This window comes from Dermacentor albipictus, chromosome 1 (genome assembly GCF_038994185.2).
Source record: "Dermacentor albipictus isolate Rhodes 1998 colony chromosome 1, USDA_Dalb.pri_finalv2, whole genome shotgun sequence".
In the NCBI taxonomy this organism is placed as follows: Eukaryota; Metazoa; Arthropoda; class Arachnida; order Ixodida; family Ixodidae; genus Dermacentor; species Dermacentor albipictus.
The window spans coordinates 121,967,053-121,988,830 of record NC_091821.1 but is presented as its reverse complement, the minus strand read 5'-3'; the positions used below and the strand labels follow the sequence as shown (position 1 = coordinate 121,988,830).

The 21,778-nt window shown below is 46.0% G+C and overlaps 1 protein-coding gene across 3 annotated transcripts in view; it reads right to left on the bottom strand.

Annotated features, from left to right (window-relative positions):
• Positions 1-21,778, bottom strand: part of LOC135904821 (RUN and FYVE domain-containing protein 2) — a 116,904-nt gene that overhangs the window by 3,527 nt on the left and 91,599 nt on the right. For all 3 annotated transcript variants that reach the window (XM_065435804.1, XM_065435805.1, XM_065435802.2), the window contains 2 exons: positions 16,435-16,529; positions 11,836-11,962 (listed from right to left, as the gene is read on the bottom strand). In XM_065435804.1, the coding sequence (XP_065291876.1) occupies positions 11,836-11,962; positions 16,435-16,529 (222 nt within the window). The remainder of the gene's footprint in view (positions 1-11,835; positions 11,963-16,434; positions 16,530-21,778) is intronic.

Sequence of the window (21,778 nt, the reverse complement as noted above, 5' to 3'; positions counted from 1 at the left end):
ACCTGATTGATAGTGTGAATATGGTCTATTGTTGAGTAGCCTTTGCGGAATCCTGCCTGGTCCTTTGGTTGACGGAAGTCTAAGGTGTTCCTGATTCTATTTGCAATTACCTTAGTAAATACCTTGTAGGCAACGGACAGTAAGCTGATCGGTCTATAATTTTTCAAGTCTTTGGCGTCCCCTTTCTTATGGATTAGGATTATGTTAGCGTTTTTCCGAGATTCCGGTACGCTCGAAGTCATGAGGCATTGCGTATACAGGGTGGCCAGTTTCTCTGGAACAATCTGCCCACCATTCTTCAACAAATCTGCTATTACCTGATCTCCCTCAGCTGCCTTCCCCCTTTGCATAGCTCCCAAGGCTTTCTTTACTTCTTCTGGCGTCACCTGTGGGATTTCGAATTCCTCTAGAGTATTCTCTCTTCCATTATCGTGGTGGGTGCCACTGGTACTGTATAAATCTCTATAGAACTCCTCAGCCACTTGAACTATCTCATCCATATTAATAATGATATTGCCGGCTTTGTCTCTTAACGCATACATCTGATTCTTGCCAATTCCTAGTTTCTTCTTCACTGCTTTTAGGCTTCCTCCGTTCCTGAGAGCATGTTCAATTCTATCCATATTATACTTCCTTATGTCAGCTGCTGTCTTACACTTGTTGATTGACTTCGAAATTTCTGCCAGTTCTAGCTGTAGGGTTAGAGGCTTTCATACATTGGCGTTTCTTGATCAGATCTTTCGTCTCCTGCGATAGCTTACTGGTATTCTGTCTAACGGAGTTACCAACAACTTCTATTGCACACTCCTTAATGATACCCACAAGATTGTCGTTCATTCATCATCATCATCATCATCAGCCTGGTTACGCCCACTGCAGGGCAAAGGCCTCTCCCATATTTCTCCAACAACCCCGGTCATGTACTAATTGTGGCCATGCCGTCCCTGCAAACTTCCTAATCTCATCCGCCCACCTAACTTTCTGGCGCCCCCTGCTACGCTTCCCTTCCCTTAGAATCCAGTCCGTAACCCTTAATGACCATCGGTTATCTTCCCTCCTCATTACATGTCCTGCCAATGCCCATTTCTTTCTCTTGATTTCAACTAAGATGTCATTAACTCGCGTTTGTTCCCTCATCCAATCTGCTCTTTTCTTATCCCTTAACGTTACACCTATCATTCTTCTTTCCATAGCTCGTTGCGTCGTCCTCAATTTGAGTAGAAACCTTTTCGTAAGCCTCCACGTTTCTACCCCGTAGGTAAGTACTGGTAAGACACAGCTATTATACACTTTTCTCTTGAGGGATAATGGCAACCTGCTGTTCATGATCTGAGAATGCCAGCCAAACGCACCCCAGCCCATCCTTATTCTTCTGATTATTTCCGTCTCATGATCCGGATCCGCAGTGACTACCTGCCCTAAGTATATGTATACCGTTACGACTTCCAGTGCCTCGCTGCCTATTGTAAATCGCTGTTCTCTTCCAAGACTGTTAAACATTACTTTAGTTTTCTGTAGATTAATTTTTAGACCCACTCTTCTGCTTTGCCTCTTCAGGTCAGTGAGCATGCATTGCAGTTGGTCCCCTGAGTTACTAAGCAAGGCAATATCATCAGCGAATCGCAAGTTACTAAGGTAGTCTCCATTAACTTTTATCCCCATTTCTTCCCAATCCAGGTCTCTGAATACCTCCTGTAAACACGCTGTGAATAGCATTCGAGAGATCGTATCTCCCTGTCTGACGCCTTTCTTTATTGGGATTTTGTTGCTTTCTTTATGGAGGACTACGGTGGCTGTGGAGCCGCTATAGATATCTTCAAGTATTTTTACATACGGCTCGTCTACACCCTGATTCCGTAATGCCTCCATGACTGCTGAGGTTTCGACAGAATCCAATGCTTTCTCGTAATCAATGAAAGCTATATATAAGGGTTGGTTATATTCCGCACATTTCTCTATCACCTGATTGATAGTGTGAATATGATCTATTGTTGAGTAGCCTTTACGGAATCCTGCCTGGTCCTTTGCTTGACAGAAGTCTAAGGTGTTCCTGATTCTATTTGCGATTACCTTAGTAAATAGTTTGTAGGCAACGGACAGTAAACTGATCGGTCTATAATTTTTCAAGTCTTTGGCGTCCCCTTTCTTATAGATTAGGATTATGTTAGCGTTTTTCCAAGATTCCGGTACGCTCGACGTTATGAGGCATTGCGTATACAGGGTGGCCAGTTTCTCTAGAACAATTTGCCCACCATCCTTCAACAAATCTGCTGTTACCTGATCCTCCCCAGCTGCCTTCTCCCTTTGCATATCTCCCAAGGCTTTCTTTACTTCTTCCGGCGTTACCTGTGGGATTTCGAATTCCTCTAGACTATTTTCTCTTCCACTGTCGTCGTGGGTGCCACTGGTACTGTATAAATATCTATAGAACTCCTCAGCCACTTGAACTATCTCATCCATATTAGTAACGATATTGCCGGCTTTGTCTCTTAATGCATACATCTGATTCTTGCCAATTCCTAGTTTCTTCTTCACTGTTTTTAGTCTTCCTCCGTTCCTGAGAGCATGTTCAATTCTATCCATATTATACTTCCTTATGTCAGCTGTCTTACGCTTGTTGATTAACTTCGAAAGTTCTGCCAGTTCTATTCTAGCTGTAGGGTTAGAGGCTTTCATACATTGGCGTTTCTTGATCAGATTTTTCGTCTCCTGAGATAGTTTACTGGTATCCTGCCTAACGGAGTTACCACCGACTTCCTTTGCACACTCCTTAATGATGCCCACAAGATTGTCGTTCATTGCTTCAACACTAAGGTCTTCTTCCTGAGTTAAAGCCGAATACCTGTTCTGTAGCTTGATCTGGAATTCGTCTATTTTCCCTCTTACCGCTAACTCATTTATCGGCTTCTTATGTACCAGTTTCTTCCGTTCCCTCCTCAGGTCTAGGCTAATTCGAGTTCTTACCATCATATGGTCACTGCAGCGCACCTTGCTGAGCACGTCCACATCGTGTATGATGCCAGGGTTAGCGCAGAGTATGAAGTCTATTTCATTTCTAGTCTCGCCGTTCGGGCTCCTCCACGTCCAATTTCGGCTATCCCGCTTGCGGAAGAAGGTATTCATAATCCGCCTATTATTCTGTTCTGCAAACTCTACTAATAACTCTCCCCTACTATTCCTACAGCCTATGTCATAGGAGGAGGAAAAACTTTATTTGCTCTAATGGTGTAGAAATTAGCGGTGGCGGATATTCCACCACTGACATGTCTCCAGCCTGCTTCTTGCCTACCCTGGCATGGAAGTCACCCATCAGTATAGTGTATTTTGTTCTGACTTTACCCATCACCGATACCACGTCTTCATAGAAGCTTTCGACTTCCTGGCCATCATGACTGGATGTAGGGGCGTAGACCTGTACGACCTTCAATTTGTACCTCTTATTAAGTTGAACAAGACCTGCCACCCTCTCGTTAATGCTATAGAATTCCTCTATGTTACCAGCTATATCCTTATTAATCAGGAGTCCGACTCCTAGTTCTCGTCTCTCCGCTAAGCCCCGGTAGCACAGGATGTGCCCGCTTTTTAGCACTGTATATGCTTCTTTTGTCCTCCTAACTTGACTGAGCCGTATTACATCCCATTTGCTGCCCTATAATTCCTCCAATAGCACTGCTAGACTCGCCTCACTAGATAACGTTCTAGCGTTAAACATTGCCAGGTTCAGATTCCAATGGCGGCCTGTCCGGATATAGCGGATACTATAGCGTATAGCGGATGCCCGGATAATGTAGCATATAGCGTACGCTATAAGTTGCGTACGCTAAACTAAAGCTGTCTAATATGTGTGGTCATGACACAGTTATAGTATAGCGTACGCAACTATAGCGTACGCTATATGCTGTAACAGAGAGCTTTAGTATAGCGTAAAATGCTTGCGTTGGCGTTAGCGCTTTCCGTACGCTAAACCTTTGCGGGATGCAATTCGATAGAGCTTTAGTATTGGGGGCGAGCTCCACCACTGGAAAGGCTGGCGCCACCGTCGGCGCGACGTGGCGTGAGGGATCACGTTGACACACCGGTCACGTCGGCTACCTCGGAAGCGTCGAAGCGAGCTGAGAACGAAAGTTTAAAGTCCCACCTGCGCCGCGGTTCTGATTATGTGGCGAGGCTTTACCGCCTTGGAGGTCTCCTTGACAACATCTGAAAGTACAATAATAGGTAGTGCCTGCCTTTGGAGGCGTGCAGCATGGTAGGCTACTGCTCGGTGCCGCAGTGCCGGACGTACGCAACGGAGCCCGGTGCTAGCCTTATTCACACGTAGCCGCAGGACAAGGAGCTGCGTGAAGCTTGGCTCACGAAACTTAGAACCGGCAGACAGCCATTGGCTACAACTCCGGTATGCAGCAAGCACAGCCGCGAGGAAGATTTCTGTTATGGCGCCGAAACTGCGATGTTCAGTGAGTAGCAGAAAACGCGCACTGAGACGCACGCCCGCGCCCGCTGCCCGGCTAATGTCATGACGCTTTGGTCTATGAACTGCAGTATCTAGTTGCAGTATCAGTATCTATGAACTGCAGTGCAGTATCTAGTTGATGCTAGATACTGCAAGTTCCCTGGAACGGAAAGGGAGCGGTAAGATCTTACTGCGACGCACATTAAAAGAGGCATGACATGTGGTCATGTTTGTGTTATGAATTCACTGGATTACGAAAAAGAAGCAGAGGGAAATCGCACGCTGAGAAGACCAATAAACATAAAGTGCGACGCAAGTTGAGAAATAATATTGAGATGTCCAAAAATTTAGAAGACAAAAAAAAGATTGAATCGTCGCGACGGCACAACACAGTCACCGTAGGCGTTGAAGTCTCTATAAATTATTTTTGAACAGTTCTGATAGCGTCCACGCAACAATGGTTGCTAGTGTACTGTCAAATGCTAATATGCTGCGACCTAAAGCTCACGGCACGGTGCAAAAACACGCTCACAGCGAAAGCAGAACATTGTGCGCGGACATGCATGCAGACGCGCAGTCGGTCGCTGCGAACTCGTGCTATTGGTGCATTGAGTTCATTCTGTTATCCTCCATTTGGTTATAGACAGCCCACTATAAGAGCACATTTCGCATAGTTTGCTCTCAGCGTTTGCCTGCCTTTCACGCAAGAAGCCGGTTCGGGAGACTCCATCGCAGCGACCACGCGCAGTGGCGCTCACTGTACATATTCGGTTATGAGATAGCGTCTGTAAACGATTCTGTGCTTTCAGTTTGTCCAAGATTATTATATCGACAGTCAAAAACTTCTCTTGTTTTGAGTGTACTTGCATAAATGTCCAGGAGATCTGGCGCGTGGTGTTTTTATTGAGCGCCCTAAGCGAAACCGATGAGGCCGCGTGATCCCTCATCCTACGCAAGGGAGGCGCTTCCGACAGATGGCGACTCCGTAAGTCCTCGCCCCCAATAGCGTGAAACAACGAAGCGCCGCAAAGCGCAAAAGTTCACCGCACAATCTAGGTGCGAGTAGTGAAAGCTCTTAAGCTGACTGGTTTTCCATCTGGTTAGGAATACAGTAAAACCTCGTTAAACCGTACCCGCTTAAACAGTAGTTTCGGTTTAAAAGTAGTAAAGTCAATTCCCCGACTCAGCGGCCATTGAACATAACGTATTTTGTATCCGCATAAACCGTACCAGCTTATTGCGTACGCATCGGTTAAAACGTAGCGTTTCCACTTTTCGTCGCGCAAACACGGCGGTGCGTCGTCTCCATCGGGCGGCCCGGCAGAACAACAAGCCTCGGAGATCGGTACAACGGCCTCCAAGCGCCCTGTGCGTTTGCACGTGAAGCCGCATCAACATCAACATCAATTCGACGCCGCATGGACGCCGTGCTAGAGAGCGTCGTGCAAGCGAGGACTCGCGTCATGCCGAAGTTAGGATAAAAAAGACGCCGGGTGCTCAGCATAGAAGAAAAATTAGACATCGTCCGTGTTACCGAACGTGACACGAAAAAGTCGGAGCTGGCCCAGGACATGGATCTGCTGTTGACTACAGTGTGTGGCATTTGGAATGCGAAGTTGCTCGGCAGCGCTGCTGCGACCGCGAAGAGATATGTCGGCTACGAGGATCGACTTTTCACCATCGTTGCCGCTGTTGTTACCGAAGTGTCAACTAGCGACAGTGATGAGGACGACACGGAAAGCGACAGCACGGGCTATTCAGGCCCGGCAGTGGCAGAAGCTGCGCGTTACGTCAGCCTCATGAATGCGATCGTCGCGAGAACAGGGGCGCGATAACGTAACTATTCCAAACGAAAAGTTTTCCGAACTCCGGCACCCGGCAATGAAAAAGGCGCCCCGGGACTTATGCAGCACTACTGCGCGCGTTCACGGAGAATACGTAATGCCAACGAGGAATCTGCCTTGCGAGTGTTTGCCGAGAGGAGGGGAGCTGGCTGAGAAGCTGGAACGCAGCTTCAGTAAGTTTGAGGCCGCTGTCGTCGTGCTAGGCCGCCGCGACATCAAATGAAAATAACACTTACGTCCCGCGAAGTGAATAAATACTGCATGTTTTTTCCCCTTTCATCGCACTCTCTCTGAGTTCCGTTTTCGACAGGTAAGTGGGCGATCTCATGCTATTTCGCTTAAACAGTACTACCGTTTAGTACGTACTTTTTCCGAGCTCCGGCCGACTACGGTTTAACGAGGTTTCACTGTAGTCAAAGCATTTTTATAGTAGACCATTTTAGAATAGCGTTTGTCGCCTTACGTACGTTAAAAACGCAAGCGCCTATGCGGTAAGTTACTTTGAAAGACAGGGCGCCGTCTGGTGCATCGTGACAAACGAATCCAAGCCAGGACAATCCATTAGGAACCATTTTGTTTTTATGCGGACGCGTCTCGTCAGGCCTACGGACGCCAGAATCACCGAAAGACCTCGGAAATTAGATGCGCTATGGGCTCATAACTAACGTTTCAGGTGAGTTTAGAGAAATTAAAGCTCACTTCAATAGTTACTGGTGATCAAAGAGAGTGAGTGCGTAGCCATCCCGAGAATTCACGGTGAAGCGGGAGCCATGGATGCCGCCATGTTTGACAACGCTATTTCTTAGCATGCGTGCTTTGCGAGCGTTAGCGTCTCCCGATAAATTCCGAAAATAGCGGAGGCAAGCTATGCGCAACGCTGCTAGAGCGTTCTGAGCGTGCGCCCTGCGGCCCCGCTATATTTTAGCGTTAAGCGTGGTGCGACTTACGCTATACTAAAACTGTCTAGTATAGCATACGCTAAGCAGCGCACCTTTGTTACAGTTTTAGTTGCGCTGCGAGAATTTCGGATCTCAGATGCCATATACCGTCTTTGAGGCTATCTCCCGACTGCAGCGATAGATGGAGCTGACATCTCGACTTTTTCTTTCGTTAGGCTTGGACTCGTTCGAAACGAGAAGCGATCTCGAAAATTCAACAAGTTTATCCATAACACTCCAAGCGAAAGCTGTTTACACAGTCATTTGCTACGAGCAAAGTGAATTTTACAAAAGCAACGCCAAATTCATTTCGAAGCGGGCAGCCGGGACCGCCGCCATGTTTCTCGCAGACTACGCAAACCACGCAAAGACGCTAACGTTAAATCTGAGAAATAGCGTGCGTACGCTATACCCTATGGGTCGTTTAGCGTTCCGCGCAGGCGCAGTAACAACCCGCTATATTATAGCGTACGCTAAACAAACCATCTATCAGTAATAGACTGTATGGTGAGCTCGCTAAAGGTTGCATACGTACAATCTGAGCAAAAGTATACAGATCAGGTATTGCGCGATAAAACTGATTTCCTTCTTTGCCTGTGAGTGCAGCTTGGAATTAGACTGCAGTTCAAACTTGGCATTGTGAAATTTCCAGTACACTCGTCAATTTCAGTTTATGCATGTTAATGACGAAGAAATTAAGCTTTTTCGGTGACCCTGTGGTTCGCATACTTCTTGATCAATTAAGGGTGTACGTATATCACCTTTAGCGAGCACAACATACAGTCGTATTACTAATGGCCACACCTTTGTTTGCCCAAGGTGCGTACGTACAAACTCTAAAGAAAGCTCAAAATCAGCTTTACATAAAACTTAGACAATGGTTCTGAAGTCCCAAAATAACTCAGCGGCATCAGATAGGCCATAGATGAGGCCAACGGTTCTATTTTGACCGCTTACCTTTGTGGTTCTTAAGCGTGCATTACAAGGGCGGTATACATACGAGCGTTCTAGCGTTCCGACTCCATCTGAAAGCGGCCTTCGTGGCAGAGAAGCGAAAGCACGACCTCATGTTCAGCAGCAGAACGCCACACTGTCACAAAAAGACCGCGACAGGCACCAACAAATGTAATATATTGCGTCGCCTAAATATGGAAAAGCATTCGCTGTGGCATAGTGCTGGGCTATCAACGGTTGACTCTAGAACTTGGCTGCTTTTTAACGCGATAGCGTTAAGGAGCTCGTGTCGCAGAAAAGCCGGTGTCGTCGGCGTCGGTGTCGGCGGCGTTGACCGTGAGCGATAAATCACGACAGGCGCTTCGTAAATAAAAAGCAACTTCCAAGATTGGCCCGGTGGGAATCGAACCCGGGTCTCCGGAGTGTGAGACGGAGACGCTACCACTCAGCCACGAGTTCGATGCTTTCAAGCGGTGCAAACGCGCCTCTAGTGAATGCGGTGTGGCCTTCGAAACGAGCCGTGGAAAGTTATACTGCGGTGTATATCGGTAATTATGAACATGTAACGTACAGAAGTCACAATTACACGAGTTGCGAAGTGCGTTTCCGCTGCATTTCTTCTGCGCTTTCCGCACACGCAGAGCCATCTTGCGGCAAACACAGAAGACCCCCTCCTCTCAATGTACGGCGCTGCCCCGACAGGAGGCGCGCCGCGCGCGCATTGGGACCGCTGCCAGGCGCGTCGCGGGACTCCCTCTCCCCTGACGACGCTTCGCCGTGCTCCCGGTTTAGATTACTATCTATCTCTCTGCCCGTGCCGATCACGACGTTTGGCTGGCGTAGATCGTTTCCCCTCCGAGACACCGAGTTCTTTGGTTCGTTTCGTTCGCTCAGGCGCACGTTTCGTTGCCGCGCCGAACGCTGCGTTGCTCGACGCTCACCGCGTGATAGGTGGGCGCTAAGTCCGATGCGGGGCGCATCGTAAGTGATTGCTGTGCCGTAGCGCATTGTCTTATACCCCTTGGCGGGTCGACGGGAACGCTGTCGCGTCCCACTCTTGAAGGCGAAGCTTAAGCGTCCTCCAATTTTTTTTCTTTCTCCTGCTAATTTGATGGCAGCATCGACAGAAACGAACGGCAAGCAGCTCTTTAAAACCCTTTCAGGATCAATGACGTAAATATACGGCGCCGCGAACAAGTCCAAGATGGTCGATGCCGTATAATTACGGCATCACCTGTACGTTTAAAAAGCGCGCCAATTCCTAACTTTCTCTTTTCTGTCATGTGCTTCCACTATGTGGGAATGCAGGGAATTTCTTTTCCCGCGCCTTCCTCTCTCGCTTTTCGTTGCGTGGTTTGTTTTAGAGCTAGTTTGCTCCCGCGCGTCTATACTACCGCTCGGGCATTGGCGCGCGCGCGCGCGCGGGCGGTTTGGGTTTTGTTCCGCGGGCGGTTTCGGCTTCTTGCGCTTGCAAAACTGATGGCTATCTCATTACTAACCGCTCAAAGGGCGACCGCTTGTTTCTCGCTTGTTTAGTGCTCACAGGGGTGCGCATAAGAAGGATGCCGCCGTACATGCTTTCCGTTGCTTTTTTTGGGGGGGGGGGGAGATTCGCGAAGACTAATTGCCTCTGTTTGGCGATAAAATGATTAGCGGTAGTTTGTATACATTTTGCTTTTTTTGGCAGGCACACAACTACAGAGTTTTCTTGGGTGAATGCACCTACGCAGTTCGATTACGCTATGGGTGTACATATTAGTGTAAGGGCAGTAACAAGTCTTGCGAAATATTCTCGTGTGCGCATATTGAAAGCCTTGAACTATGTGTATAACAATGTATCAAATTTTTTATTCTTATAAGTTTATTTCCTGTTTATTGCTATTCATGAATGAAAAGTACATATAACTACATTAGTACAAATGTCACTTTACGGTCACCCTAGAAAAAAATACAGTAAATTTTTTTCAACATAAGTCCCTAAGAATAATTGGAATCTGCAATAAAAAAATCGACCCTCAAAGGGTCAAAATATGACAATACACGCACAACTAAGCAGTATACTGGGGCGGGCGCTATAACGCAAGGTAATTCCAAACTTTTCTATTCAATTTTTACAATCAGCCCTCCACTATTGGCCAACATCTTTTCGGGACACAGAGCAGTGGGAGACCGCGCTGATCACCTGCGCACAGAAAGACCAACTCAAGGCAATGCAGCTGGCCGAAGATGCCGCCAGGGCCCAAGGGCTCGAGGCCGTCACCTAGCTCGAGAGGCCTAGGTCTCAAATCTTCTGTGCACAAATAAATTTTATTCCTCTTTCTCCTCCTCCACCCCCACCGTACTTGTCTGGCACGCGACGTCAGGAAAACCGCGAAAACTCATCTGATATGACGTGTACGCACTGATGATGCCTAATTAGATTGAACAAATAAAAAAATAATTATTTCCAATACTACGGCTTTTTCAACACCAGCCCTCCGAAATTGGTCAAAAGCTTTCGGGCTGCGCCCATTTCACCTGCCTGGCACGCGACGTCACAAAACCGCGAAAACTCACCGAGTCGAAGTGACGCGTGCGCATTAAAGCTGCATTAATATGCCAAACAAAACTGAATTTTTTTCTTAATAGGCGGAGCTGCAACATTCCGCAATGAATTGGGGATGGCTGCCCACCAATTGCTTTGACACTGGTTACTCGAGTTGCCCGGGAGAATGGATTTATTTGCGTATAATAAAAATGTTTGCATGCAGTGTAACGTTATCGAGCTCTTTCGGCACGTATACGACATCGCTCTGGCAACTCTTCGCTGAGGATCCGTTTTAGCGACATTTTTAACCTACAGTTGCACGCCGCCGCGAATCCGCCCAGCCAGCACAAACTAAGCAAGGGGAAACGGACCAATCACAGACGCCCGCAGCACCCTCCTCATCAGGTCATCTACTTTCACTGCGCTAGTTCAGCCCAACCGAAGCCCTATCCATTCGTGTGCTCCTGACCTCTTGTAAGTCAATTAGATAAGAAAAACATGTCAAGGTAGGCAGTGCTCTTCGCTTTAAAAACTTTGAAGTGACTTCCTATAAACGACGAGAGCGTTTCATAGGCCTGTCGGCGGTTACGTAAATTTGATGTCAGGAGATTGGAATTACAAGAATTGGAACGTTACAGGGCCCCTGCACCGGGACATCATCACCGGGACCTGCGTGGCCGGTTTGTTTACATCAACGGCAGACACAGTTTCAATGTTCAACTACGCTCTCAAAACAGTTGCACCCTTTGTGGTGCATATTTTCCACACTACGATAATAGTCATCTGTCTTGCCTGCGTTTCCTTTCTTTAACGATGCGAGCCCGGTATACTTCCAAGCCACGAACGGCATGACCGTTATCAACATGACAGAGCATTCCCAACAGGAAAGTAGCGAGCGCAGCGTTTTCAAGGAAGGAAACGCAAGCAAGACAGATGACGATTATTACGATTACTGCTGTGTGCCAAATATACATTGTTCACATTTGTGTACATTTGTTTAAGAGTGTAGAGTGTAGGTGGGTAAAATGGAATCGCGCTCGCGAACACGTAAAAACAAAAGAAAGAAAGAAACATTGCAGGCACTACCCAGTCTGAAGTCTGTTACCAAAATATGCTCACTTTTCGCCTGGCAACAGAGAATGGCTTGCTGCACTGACGACAGCAGGAAGCGTCCTTATCACTTGTCCAGACAGCTTCCTTTAAGGACAAGTTGTTTTCCTTCAAGTCAGCCACTTGCAGCTTGGACCTGTTTTTTAACAGAACGCCAGGCCCATAAACAACTATGAAGCACGTTGCACACTGACCATCCAGAGAGCGTAAAATACGGTATGCCATAGGAAGCCAAGGTGTGGGAACGTGTTACACAAAAACCACGTGATTGTTAGAGGCCAACCGCAACGAAATTTTGGGCTGCGTAAGGAGCCTGGTTTCAGGTACCGCAGACATATATATTCGGATAGAACTCAAGTCTGCAGTGAAGCCCCACCTACGTCCTTATAACTGCCAGCCACTGTTCCTCCGTGAGGCTGCAAAAAGTTCGTACTCTAAACTTTCCCCGTTACCTAAATAAGGCGGTAACCACAAAAATAAAATTATAAGCGCTTAATTTGGTACATTTTCACTCGTCTATTATAGCGGAACGGTGAAATCATTCTTTATTGAACTGAAATATACTGCCAAGTTTCACTTCAGTTGACTGAGTTGCATTAGTAAAACGGGGTCAGCAGTGAAATGAACTGTACCGCAGACTTTTGAAGAGTGAAATGCTCAGAATCCACACACTTTGTCCGTGTCTCATCGCTTCCGCCGATGAAAAGACTCTTCAACAGCAGACGCTCCGGGGGTATCAAGTATGAAGCCATTTTGAAAAGGTCGCATGACGACGATGTTGTTTGCTTCTGTGATTGCCAGGCGGAGTAACGCAACCCCACGCGGTCCGTCTGCCTTGGTTGCCAACTGCTGTTTTTTTTTAAGTTGTATCTTACTATAGCAGCCATCGTGCAAAATTTTATGTTTAAAGTATGAGCGAATCCGTCATGAAAAGCTCGTAAAAGTAGATGTTTTTGATACCGAAACTCAGAAACTCCGGCATTACAGCATGCCAGAAGTGACGCGTGACTCAGATAGCGCGGCGCTTGAGAACTCCGAGATTAGGCGCAGCCCGCGGATACCGCAACACGCTGAAAAATCCCGGGAGCGACGCGCTGTGATTTCTATCACATTCGCTAACCACCAGGTGAACGCGACTTCTGCTTGAGTGCTATTTATAAAGGCTGCCAATAAGGAAGTTGGACAACTAGCAGCCCTGCAGCTTCACCAAGACTGCTTCTGTAGCCCTACACAATACTCATTTATAACCAAATTAGCCAAAGTGAATTTCTATTTTCGTTGCAGTTGGCCTTTTAAGGCCCTCGCTGATTGCATTCAATGTCCCAAAGATATCACAGCGGGCCATAAGGGGCGCCGTAATGTATACACTCCAAAAAAGCAGGTGGGTGCATATTTGTCGCACAACGATAATCGTCATCTGCCTTGCTTGCGTTTCCTTTCTTGAAAACGGTGCGCTCGCTACTTTCCTGTCGAGAATGCTGTCACGCTGATAACACGCATGCCGTTCGTGACTTGGAAGTACCGGGCTCGCAGCATTAAAGAAAGGAAATGCGGGCGAGACATATGACGATTATTGTTGTGCGACACATATGCACCCCAAAGGATGCAACTGTTTTAAGAGTGTACTGTAAACCGGCTTACACCCTAAAGGGTGTTTTCTGACCCACACACTCTTGAAACGGTTGCACCCTTTGGGGTGTATATTTGTTCCACAACAATAATCGTCATCTGCCTTGCTTGCGTTTCCTTTCTTTAACGCTGCGAGCCCGGTATTTCCCAGTCACGAATGGCATGCGTGTTATCAGCGTGACAGCATTCTCGACAGTAAAGTAGCGAGCGCCGCGTTTTCAGGAAAGGAAACGCAAGCAAGGCAGATGACGATTATCGTTGTGGGTCAAATATACACCCCAAAGGGTGTAACCGTTTTAGGAGTGTACGCTCTTGGAAAACTTTACACCCTTTGGGGCGTATCTTGTCCCACAACGATAATCGTCATCTGTCTTGCCCACGTTTCCTTTCTTTAACGCTGCGAGCCCGGTACTTCCCAGTCACGAACGGCATGCGCGTTATCAGTGTGACGCAGCGTTCTTGACAGGAAAATAGCGAGCGCCGAGTTTTCAAGAAAGGAAACGCAAGCAAGGCAGATGACGATTATAGTTGTGTGGCAGAGATACACCCCAAAGGGTGCAACCGTTTTAAGAGTGTAAAACAAAATTACACCGTTTGGGTCGTATCTTGCCACAACAATAAACGTCGTCTGTATTGTCCGCATTTCCTTTCTTTAACGCTGCGAGCCCGGTACTTTCTAGTAACGTACGGCATGCGCGTTATCAGCATGACATAGCATTCCCGACAGGAAAGTAGCGGGCGTGGCGTTTTCAAGAAAGGAAACGCAAGCAAGGCAGACGACGATTATTGTTGTGTGGCAGATGTACACCCCAAAGGGTGTACCTTTGTCTGAGCGTGTACAACTCACACCCTTACACTTTGGCGGGTGTAAGGTTGTGCGTTATGACCGGTTTGCGCCCTTAGGACCCCTAAGGTTGTAAACCGGTTTAGAGGGTACTAAGTTTCGGAGTGATTCTGACCCGACCCCATGGGGTTCTTTCACGTTCACCTAGATCTGAGCACACAGCCACTTTTGCATTCTGACCCCGCAGGAATGCGGCCGCCGCTGCCGGGAATAGAACTCTCGCGCCACAGCCGCCAGCCTTATACCGCGGCCGGCACCAATTAGACGCTGCTAACTTCGCTCTGCTGTAAATTTTGGGTGATACATGCTTCTACGTCGATGATTAAGCTTATGACGAGTTCACCATGCGGCACAGAAAATAAAACATAGCACACGTCACAGTGGCGCTGTCTATATGCATTTACGCATGACCTACTTTTAGCAATTACTCAGGACGCGGTAGGCTCATACGCATTGGCATGATTCGTATGAGCCCACCATGGCTCCTTAGTGTCATAGTTGCAAATAAGTGCAGCTTGTTTACTTTCTGCACCTCCTGCATGATCGAGCACTGAACATGGAATGAAACACAGTTATTGATGCAGCTGAAACACTGCTTTGCTAAGTGGCAGCGCCGGCCACGGCTAAACTATTTGCCAAAAGCATCGTTTGCGATTACGCAACTTACGTTTACGCGCTCATAGGATGACGACATAGTCTCCCCACATCCCTTTTAGAAAAGCAAATCATGCAGGTCCCACGCACTGTGGGAATCGGCGTAAGCAAAGCTGTGATAAGCCGCAGGACGAAACGGCCTATCACGATAAACGGGCAGCGGATTTTGGCGAAGAACGCGTCCCGTAATCGTGCGAATACCGTGCAGAGCAAAGATACACAGAAAAACAATTCGCATCTTTAAGGGTGCTGGTTTGTCCCATGGCTAACACCTATAGACTTAAGGAGTAACATCGACTCGTTCATGGGTACAAATGACATCTTATTTTTTGACGGCTTCTTGTCGCAAATAAACATGATAGCCGCGACAGACGAAATGAAAGCTGCAGGAAATAAACTATAATAACTACCGCTGTCAAGGCCTCCTGTCAGATATTTGGGAGCGCATCAGGCGGAATAATTAAAACACAGTTTACAGCGGTTTCTTTCATCGCAGGCGTAGTTTGAGCTCGCTTTCGTGTACAGTAACACTATTTTACAACCTTAAAAATGGGGCATACCAGCGCCCTTAAGGATGTAAATATTTTGACTGTGCACTCTTAAAATTTGGACTCTTTGGAGCGCATTTTGTCCCACAACGATAATCGTCACCTGTCTTGCCCTGATTTCATTTCTTTAAAGCTGCGAGCCCAGTACTTCCAAGTCACGGATGTCATGCGCGTTATCAGCGTGACATAGCACTCTCGACAGGAAATTAGCGAGCGCAGCGTTTTCAAGAAAGGAAACGCAAGCAAGGCAGTTGACGATTATCGTTGCGAGACAAATATACACTCCAAAGGGTGCAACTGTTTTAAGAGTGTGTATAGGCGTTATTCTGGGACAATATTCTCGAGATCCCTTTCGGTGATACTACCACTTTCGCGAGATACCTCGTTACTCGGCACCTGAGGCGTCGAAGTGGACGGCCGAAGCATTCCTGGCGCTGTGCGACGAGAGAGAGCTTGGCAAAGCGCCAGAAACACGCGTCCGGTGCCGATTCAGGCGAAACCTCACGAAAGTAACCGTGACAGCGACAGCTTCTGCTCGACGAGACAGCCGAAAACAACGACGACACGCCAGAAAACGAGTAGGCATAGCAAAGAAAGCTTCGCTTTAAAAAAAAGAAAAAAATAAGCAGCGAAGAACATGCACATGCTATGCCCTTTAGGTGAGTGATCGATAGAATTGGTTTTTTTTTTTCGTAACAATGCTAATGGCTGCAAGAGAGAAAAAAAAAGCTAGAAATGAAAACAGGAAATTTGTTCTGCGACTACTGCAGTTATATCGTTCCGAGAAGCTACTTAGAGGGTCGACCCTATTTCGCGTGTCTTGAAAGGTAAACGCTATCCTATAACTGCAATTGAAGTACACAGATGTACACTGTGACGGCTGTTTATCTCGCGTTGGCGAAGCAATGCACACATAGCGAAACAAGAACTTACTCGCTCAGTTGGCAGCCTAGCTCTTCTAATGTGAGCTCGTGTTCAGCGCACTTTCTTTCCAGTTCAGAGAATTCCACTTTCAGCCTTTCGTGATCCTGAAAAAGAAGCGCGTCCAGCCTATGAGTGCAATTCATTGTGAACTTTTCGATATGAGATGCAAACATAGGCAAATACACACTGGTCCAACTATGTCAACATTCTATTTCTGCACATCAAATGCCGTATCCACAACGAGCCGACGGCAAAGTCCATACATACGCCGATTACCTCTGGGCAGCACACTAAGACACAAACCCGCATGCAGACATATAACAAACATCAATCATACATAACACTACATTCGGTTACTAATATAATACTGAGTATAATATCTAACTTACGTGAACTATGCATGCGACATTATTAAACAGCGCGTAGCATAGCACACGACCAATCAGGTGAAATAAAGTGAATAAACCGCTTTGTTTTAATACGAATGTCCTTGGCTCCAGCGAAAGTCTAACCTGAACAACTGTGTTAATGAAGCGCGAGCCTCGACGCGCGTGACCCAAGGTTCACTTTGAGCCGTCATCCAGATAAAATAGCCGAGAGATGAAGGAAACAAGGGTGCGTGCAATACTGCAATATTGTTGCTGCAAATACCTTGTGCCTCGCGCGCGGCTAATCGCATTTCACTTGACGCCGACAGCATGTACGGCGAGGAAACCATTCAATTACGTTAAAAAAGAAAAGAACTTGTCACTTGCGAACACGACAACGTAGAGGACGTCAACAATGAGGTAAACAATATCACGTAAGTTAACTTCTGGATTTTACGTCTCGAAACCGAACAGTAGGTTATGAGGGAAGCCGTAGTGGAGGGCTCCAGATTAATTCTGACCCCCCGACGTTCTTTTCGTGCACTTAAATCAGAGTAATACACGAGCGCTTTTGCATTTCGCCTCCTTCGAAATGTGCCAGCAGCGACTGAGACTCAAACCCGCAAAACTACCACGTAAAACATGTGTACACAACTTAGAGGGCCAAGAACTGATATTAAATCGACATGCCAATGCGATTCTTAACAGCTTTACAGTTGTGGGAGCTGTGGCTTATGAGAGGCCTACACGACTTAGGGTTGAAATACGACCCTCAGCATGCGCCCTATGTGAGCACAAAAACAGCACTGAAAACAACCGACAAGCTGCAGCTCACTAAAACAGAACGAAGGGAGAACATATACGCACAAACAGCGCCGGTTCGTAATTGAACGCTTTATTCGCATGTCCATACCCGCCGTGGTTGTTTAGTGGCTATGGTGCTGGGCTGCTAATTCACGAGGTCGCAGGACCGAATCCCGGCCCCGGCGGCCGCATCTCGATGGGGGCAAAATGCGAAAACACCCGTGTACTTAGATTTAGGTGCACGTTAAAGAACCCCGGGTGGTCCAAACTTCCGGAGTCCCCCACTACGGCGTGCCTCATAATAAGATAGTGGTTTTGGCATGTAAAACCCCCTAATTAATTCGCATGTCAAGGAATTTGGGACATCGACTACTAGCGTCATGTGTCGGTAGCGGATGTAGAGCAGTCGCGTCCCTCAATAAACACTTCGTGAACTCAGATCGTTTCACTGTTAAATTTGCCCCACCTTCTTTCCCAAGTGCCAAGTCTGGCTTTATTCTTGCAGAAAATTTTCTAGATTCCAATCAAAACTGTATGTACCCGTGAAACTCGAGAGCAGGAGGGGGGGGGGGGGGATGTGTTTAAATAGTTGATGTAATGGTGCGCATTCATTCGCTCAGGTCATTCTACTGACGTAACCGCTTCGATAGGCACAAATGAAAAAGAAAGTAGGTGTTTAATGACCTATTTTTTTCTTGTGATACGTACAAATACTCCAATAAGGGTACGTTTCTCATAACATCACACTCGCCGTTACGATCACTGATAGACAAATAACAGAAGATGCTTACAGTCACACATTTGAAAAGTTACACTAGGAATAATAATTTATGCTCTAGACGTAAAAAAATTTCCGGTTTATTAAAGGTGGGGTTTGAAGCTAGTAAAGAAAAACCGCCTCGAACTGCGACCAAAGCACCAGCTGGCCACAGAAGTGCAAGGCACTTGCACAATGCAGTGAAAGCAATGCACAGGGGCGAGCAGCAAACTAACAACGTGAAATGAGTAATTACGGAATTAATGAAACGGAAAAAAGCAGTCTCCACTCAGGAGACATTGAAGCGATGTAATGGCTAGTAGCAAGGCGAGACAAACGTTCTACTGACACACACAATGGGGGAAGGGGCGAACTCGATGTCCAACACTCCAAAAACAGTTGCACCCTTTTTTGCACCCATTTGGGGTGCATATTTGCCACACAGCAACAATCGTGATCTGCCTTGCTTGCATTTCCTTTCTTGAAAACGCTGCCCTCGCTATTTCCCTGTCGAGAAAGCTGTGCCATGCTGATCACGAGCATTCCGTTCGTGACTTGGAAGAACCGGGCTCGCAGCGTTAAAGACGATTATTGTTGTGTGGCAAATATACACCCCAAAGGGTGAAACTGTTTTTAGAGTGAAGATTAATAGGCATAAAGAAACCACAAAAATATATATATATTTTTTTTTCAAGCGACTACCTTTTTGTTTTACAAGGGCGTCAAGGAACGGAAAGCAGCCATCTGACTCCTCTTCCACCGTAAATTGTATCGCGTCTTCAATGGAATGAAGTTCGTTTGCAAACCGAGGTAGAGCATCGCGCCCCAAATGTTTCTCTAGTACGTGGATGATTATTTTTGTATATTGAGACGGGATGGCTTTACCTTGGTTTGAAAATCAAGATACTTTCATTCAAGACGGGATAAAGTTTACGGTGCATTAATGCATGCATAATGCATTTCTTTTAACTTTGTCAAATCTACGACAACAACAAACTCATGACACATGGACTGCCACTAACTGGTATTTCCCGAAATTTTGTACAGAATATGGCCGACAGAAGCTATCAAATACCTTGCCATAACTGCTAAATAAAACCTATGTTTAATAAAGAAAGTATTGTTTCTGCTTGGTATTTCATTTATACTTTCTTGTATATGCATAACTAAGGTAATTACTTTAGTACTTGAATTTGTTTTTTTTTTCTTTTTTTAACGCGGTTCTTAGTATTTCTTTTTTTCTTCTTTTTAACGTGGTTCTTACCAGCTATCATTACTCTCTCTACTTTTTCCATCCCTGCCCATTTATACATACATTTCCTTGGTGCATATGTCACGTTCACAATTTTTTACTGCATTGTATTGTTGCAAACAAGTGTAAACTTTAATTTGTGCGTTGTATGTATAGACCTTCTTACTTTTTTCGTTATGCAAATATGCTGTCTGCAAGGTCCAAGTTTGCCGTAGGGGGTGCAGGCCCGTAGTCAGGCCTTTGCATAAGGTTTTTTTTTGTCTGCGCCCCAAGACATCCGCGTGATGCTCGATAAAATGTGATTTGATTGATGACTACAATGAAACGTTCGCTCGGGCACTGCGCACATACGACATACGGGTGGCACACGTGCCTGCACGGAAGCTCAGAAGCTGCCTTGCGAATGTCAAATACAAGTTGGACAGAAAGAACTTTCCGTGGGCAAGACATAAAACTACTGCGAACACGTATATACACATGGGAGAAATCGAAAACTTCAAAACAAGGCTCCGGGAACACTCTGATGACGTGAAAAACGAGTGGCGCCTAATGTCCTGGCAGGGCATGTCGTGTAGGTGATCGACTGGGACGGCGCCTACGTCACCGCCACTGGGAGGAAATCGACTCCACGTTTGCACTCAAAGTCTGTGATTATTCGAGCCACTGCGCACTCGCTTAACAGGAGTACACCAGCAGTCTTCCCCCAGTATATGCGCGATGCCTGCAGCATGTGATAACACTTACTTGAATTAATGTACTTCGCCATTTGCTGCCATTGTAAACAAGGCTCCCATGTGGAAGCCGGAACGTGCTTCCTCTTAAGAGAAAGCTTTAGCTCGGAACCAACTCCCACGCGGCCTATTCAAACACATGTAAAACTCAGAAACGCTTTTCTGAGATAACCCAAGGACTGATTTTAATGAAATGTGTTGCATTTAAGAGAGCAAGTTAAATGCTAGTATCTGCTGCAAGCAGAACTTCGATTTAGGGCCTGAATTTCGTTTAATATAGTTTCAAAAATTCAAAAGTTCGAAAAAATGGAAGCAGCAGTTTAAGAATTAATAGCTCTGCATCAAGAACAGATACCACGATTCTGTTAACGGCATATATTAGAACATTCAAAGTGGACCCATTCGATGTGCCAATTTATACCTTACGTGAATTCGTGACTTTGTGCACAACGGTTATGCAAAAGCTGTATTTCCATATTACTAAGTTTTTTGAGGTTCATGTGTAACATATCAATTTTGTCCGAATTAGATGTGCTATTAGATGCAATTCACAGAACTGTGATATCATTTTTGATTGCTGAGTTATTGAGTTGTAAACTTCATAGTTTCATTTTTTGAATATTTGCGATTTTTGGAAATATTTAATAAACAATTGACGACCTAAATGAGAAATTCGAAATCAACAGTCACTAGAATTTAAGTTTTTTTTTTTTAAGGAACAAATCTCGTTAAACTTGGTGCAGTGGCTGCCGAGAAAAACGAACTCTCTTACATGTATTTAGAAAGGAGCACCCAAGCTAAAGTTTCCTCTTAAGGCGAGCGGTAACGATGGCGTCTTTTTATTATTATTCTATTTTTATATTTCGCCAGCAAGAACGTGATGTTTTTGCGAGGTTTTTGAGGCGCATTCACTCATGTTCCAAACGAAAGCTTAGCGCGGAGGCTGCTTATATATATATATATATATATATATATATATATATATATATATATATATATATATATATATATATATATATATATATACATAATTTGAAACATACGATATTTAAGCTGTCCAAAATTTCGTTGCAGTTCGCCTTCAACTTTGGCCTGCTATCCCCATCTAAGGTTACCAGATCGAGCGCAACGCGTACTCGAGAAAGTGTGGTGAGTTATTTATGCACTAGAAATTGCAAAACAAAACGAATTAATTTCTGAACGTAAAACACTCAACTGCTCTAAAGAAATGTACGGATGACATGCAACACAATTGAATCACAAAAAAACGTACAATAAAAGAAGCCTCAGTGTGCTTCTAACGAAGACACGCCCAAGTGGCGGAAAAAATTAATACTCCCGCGGTTGGTTGTATGACCGCAGGGGCTGCCATATTTCCCTTTTATTAATAGCTGTTTGTCATGCTCTCGTTATCTGACGGTGGGAGGGCGCAACACAAACG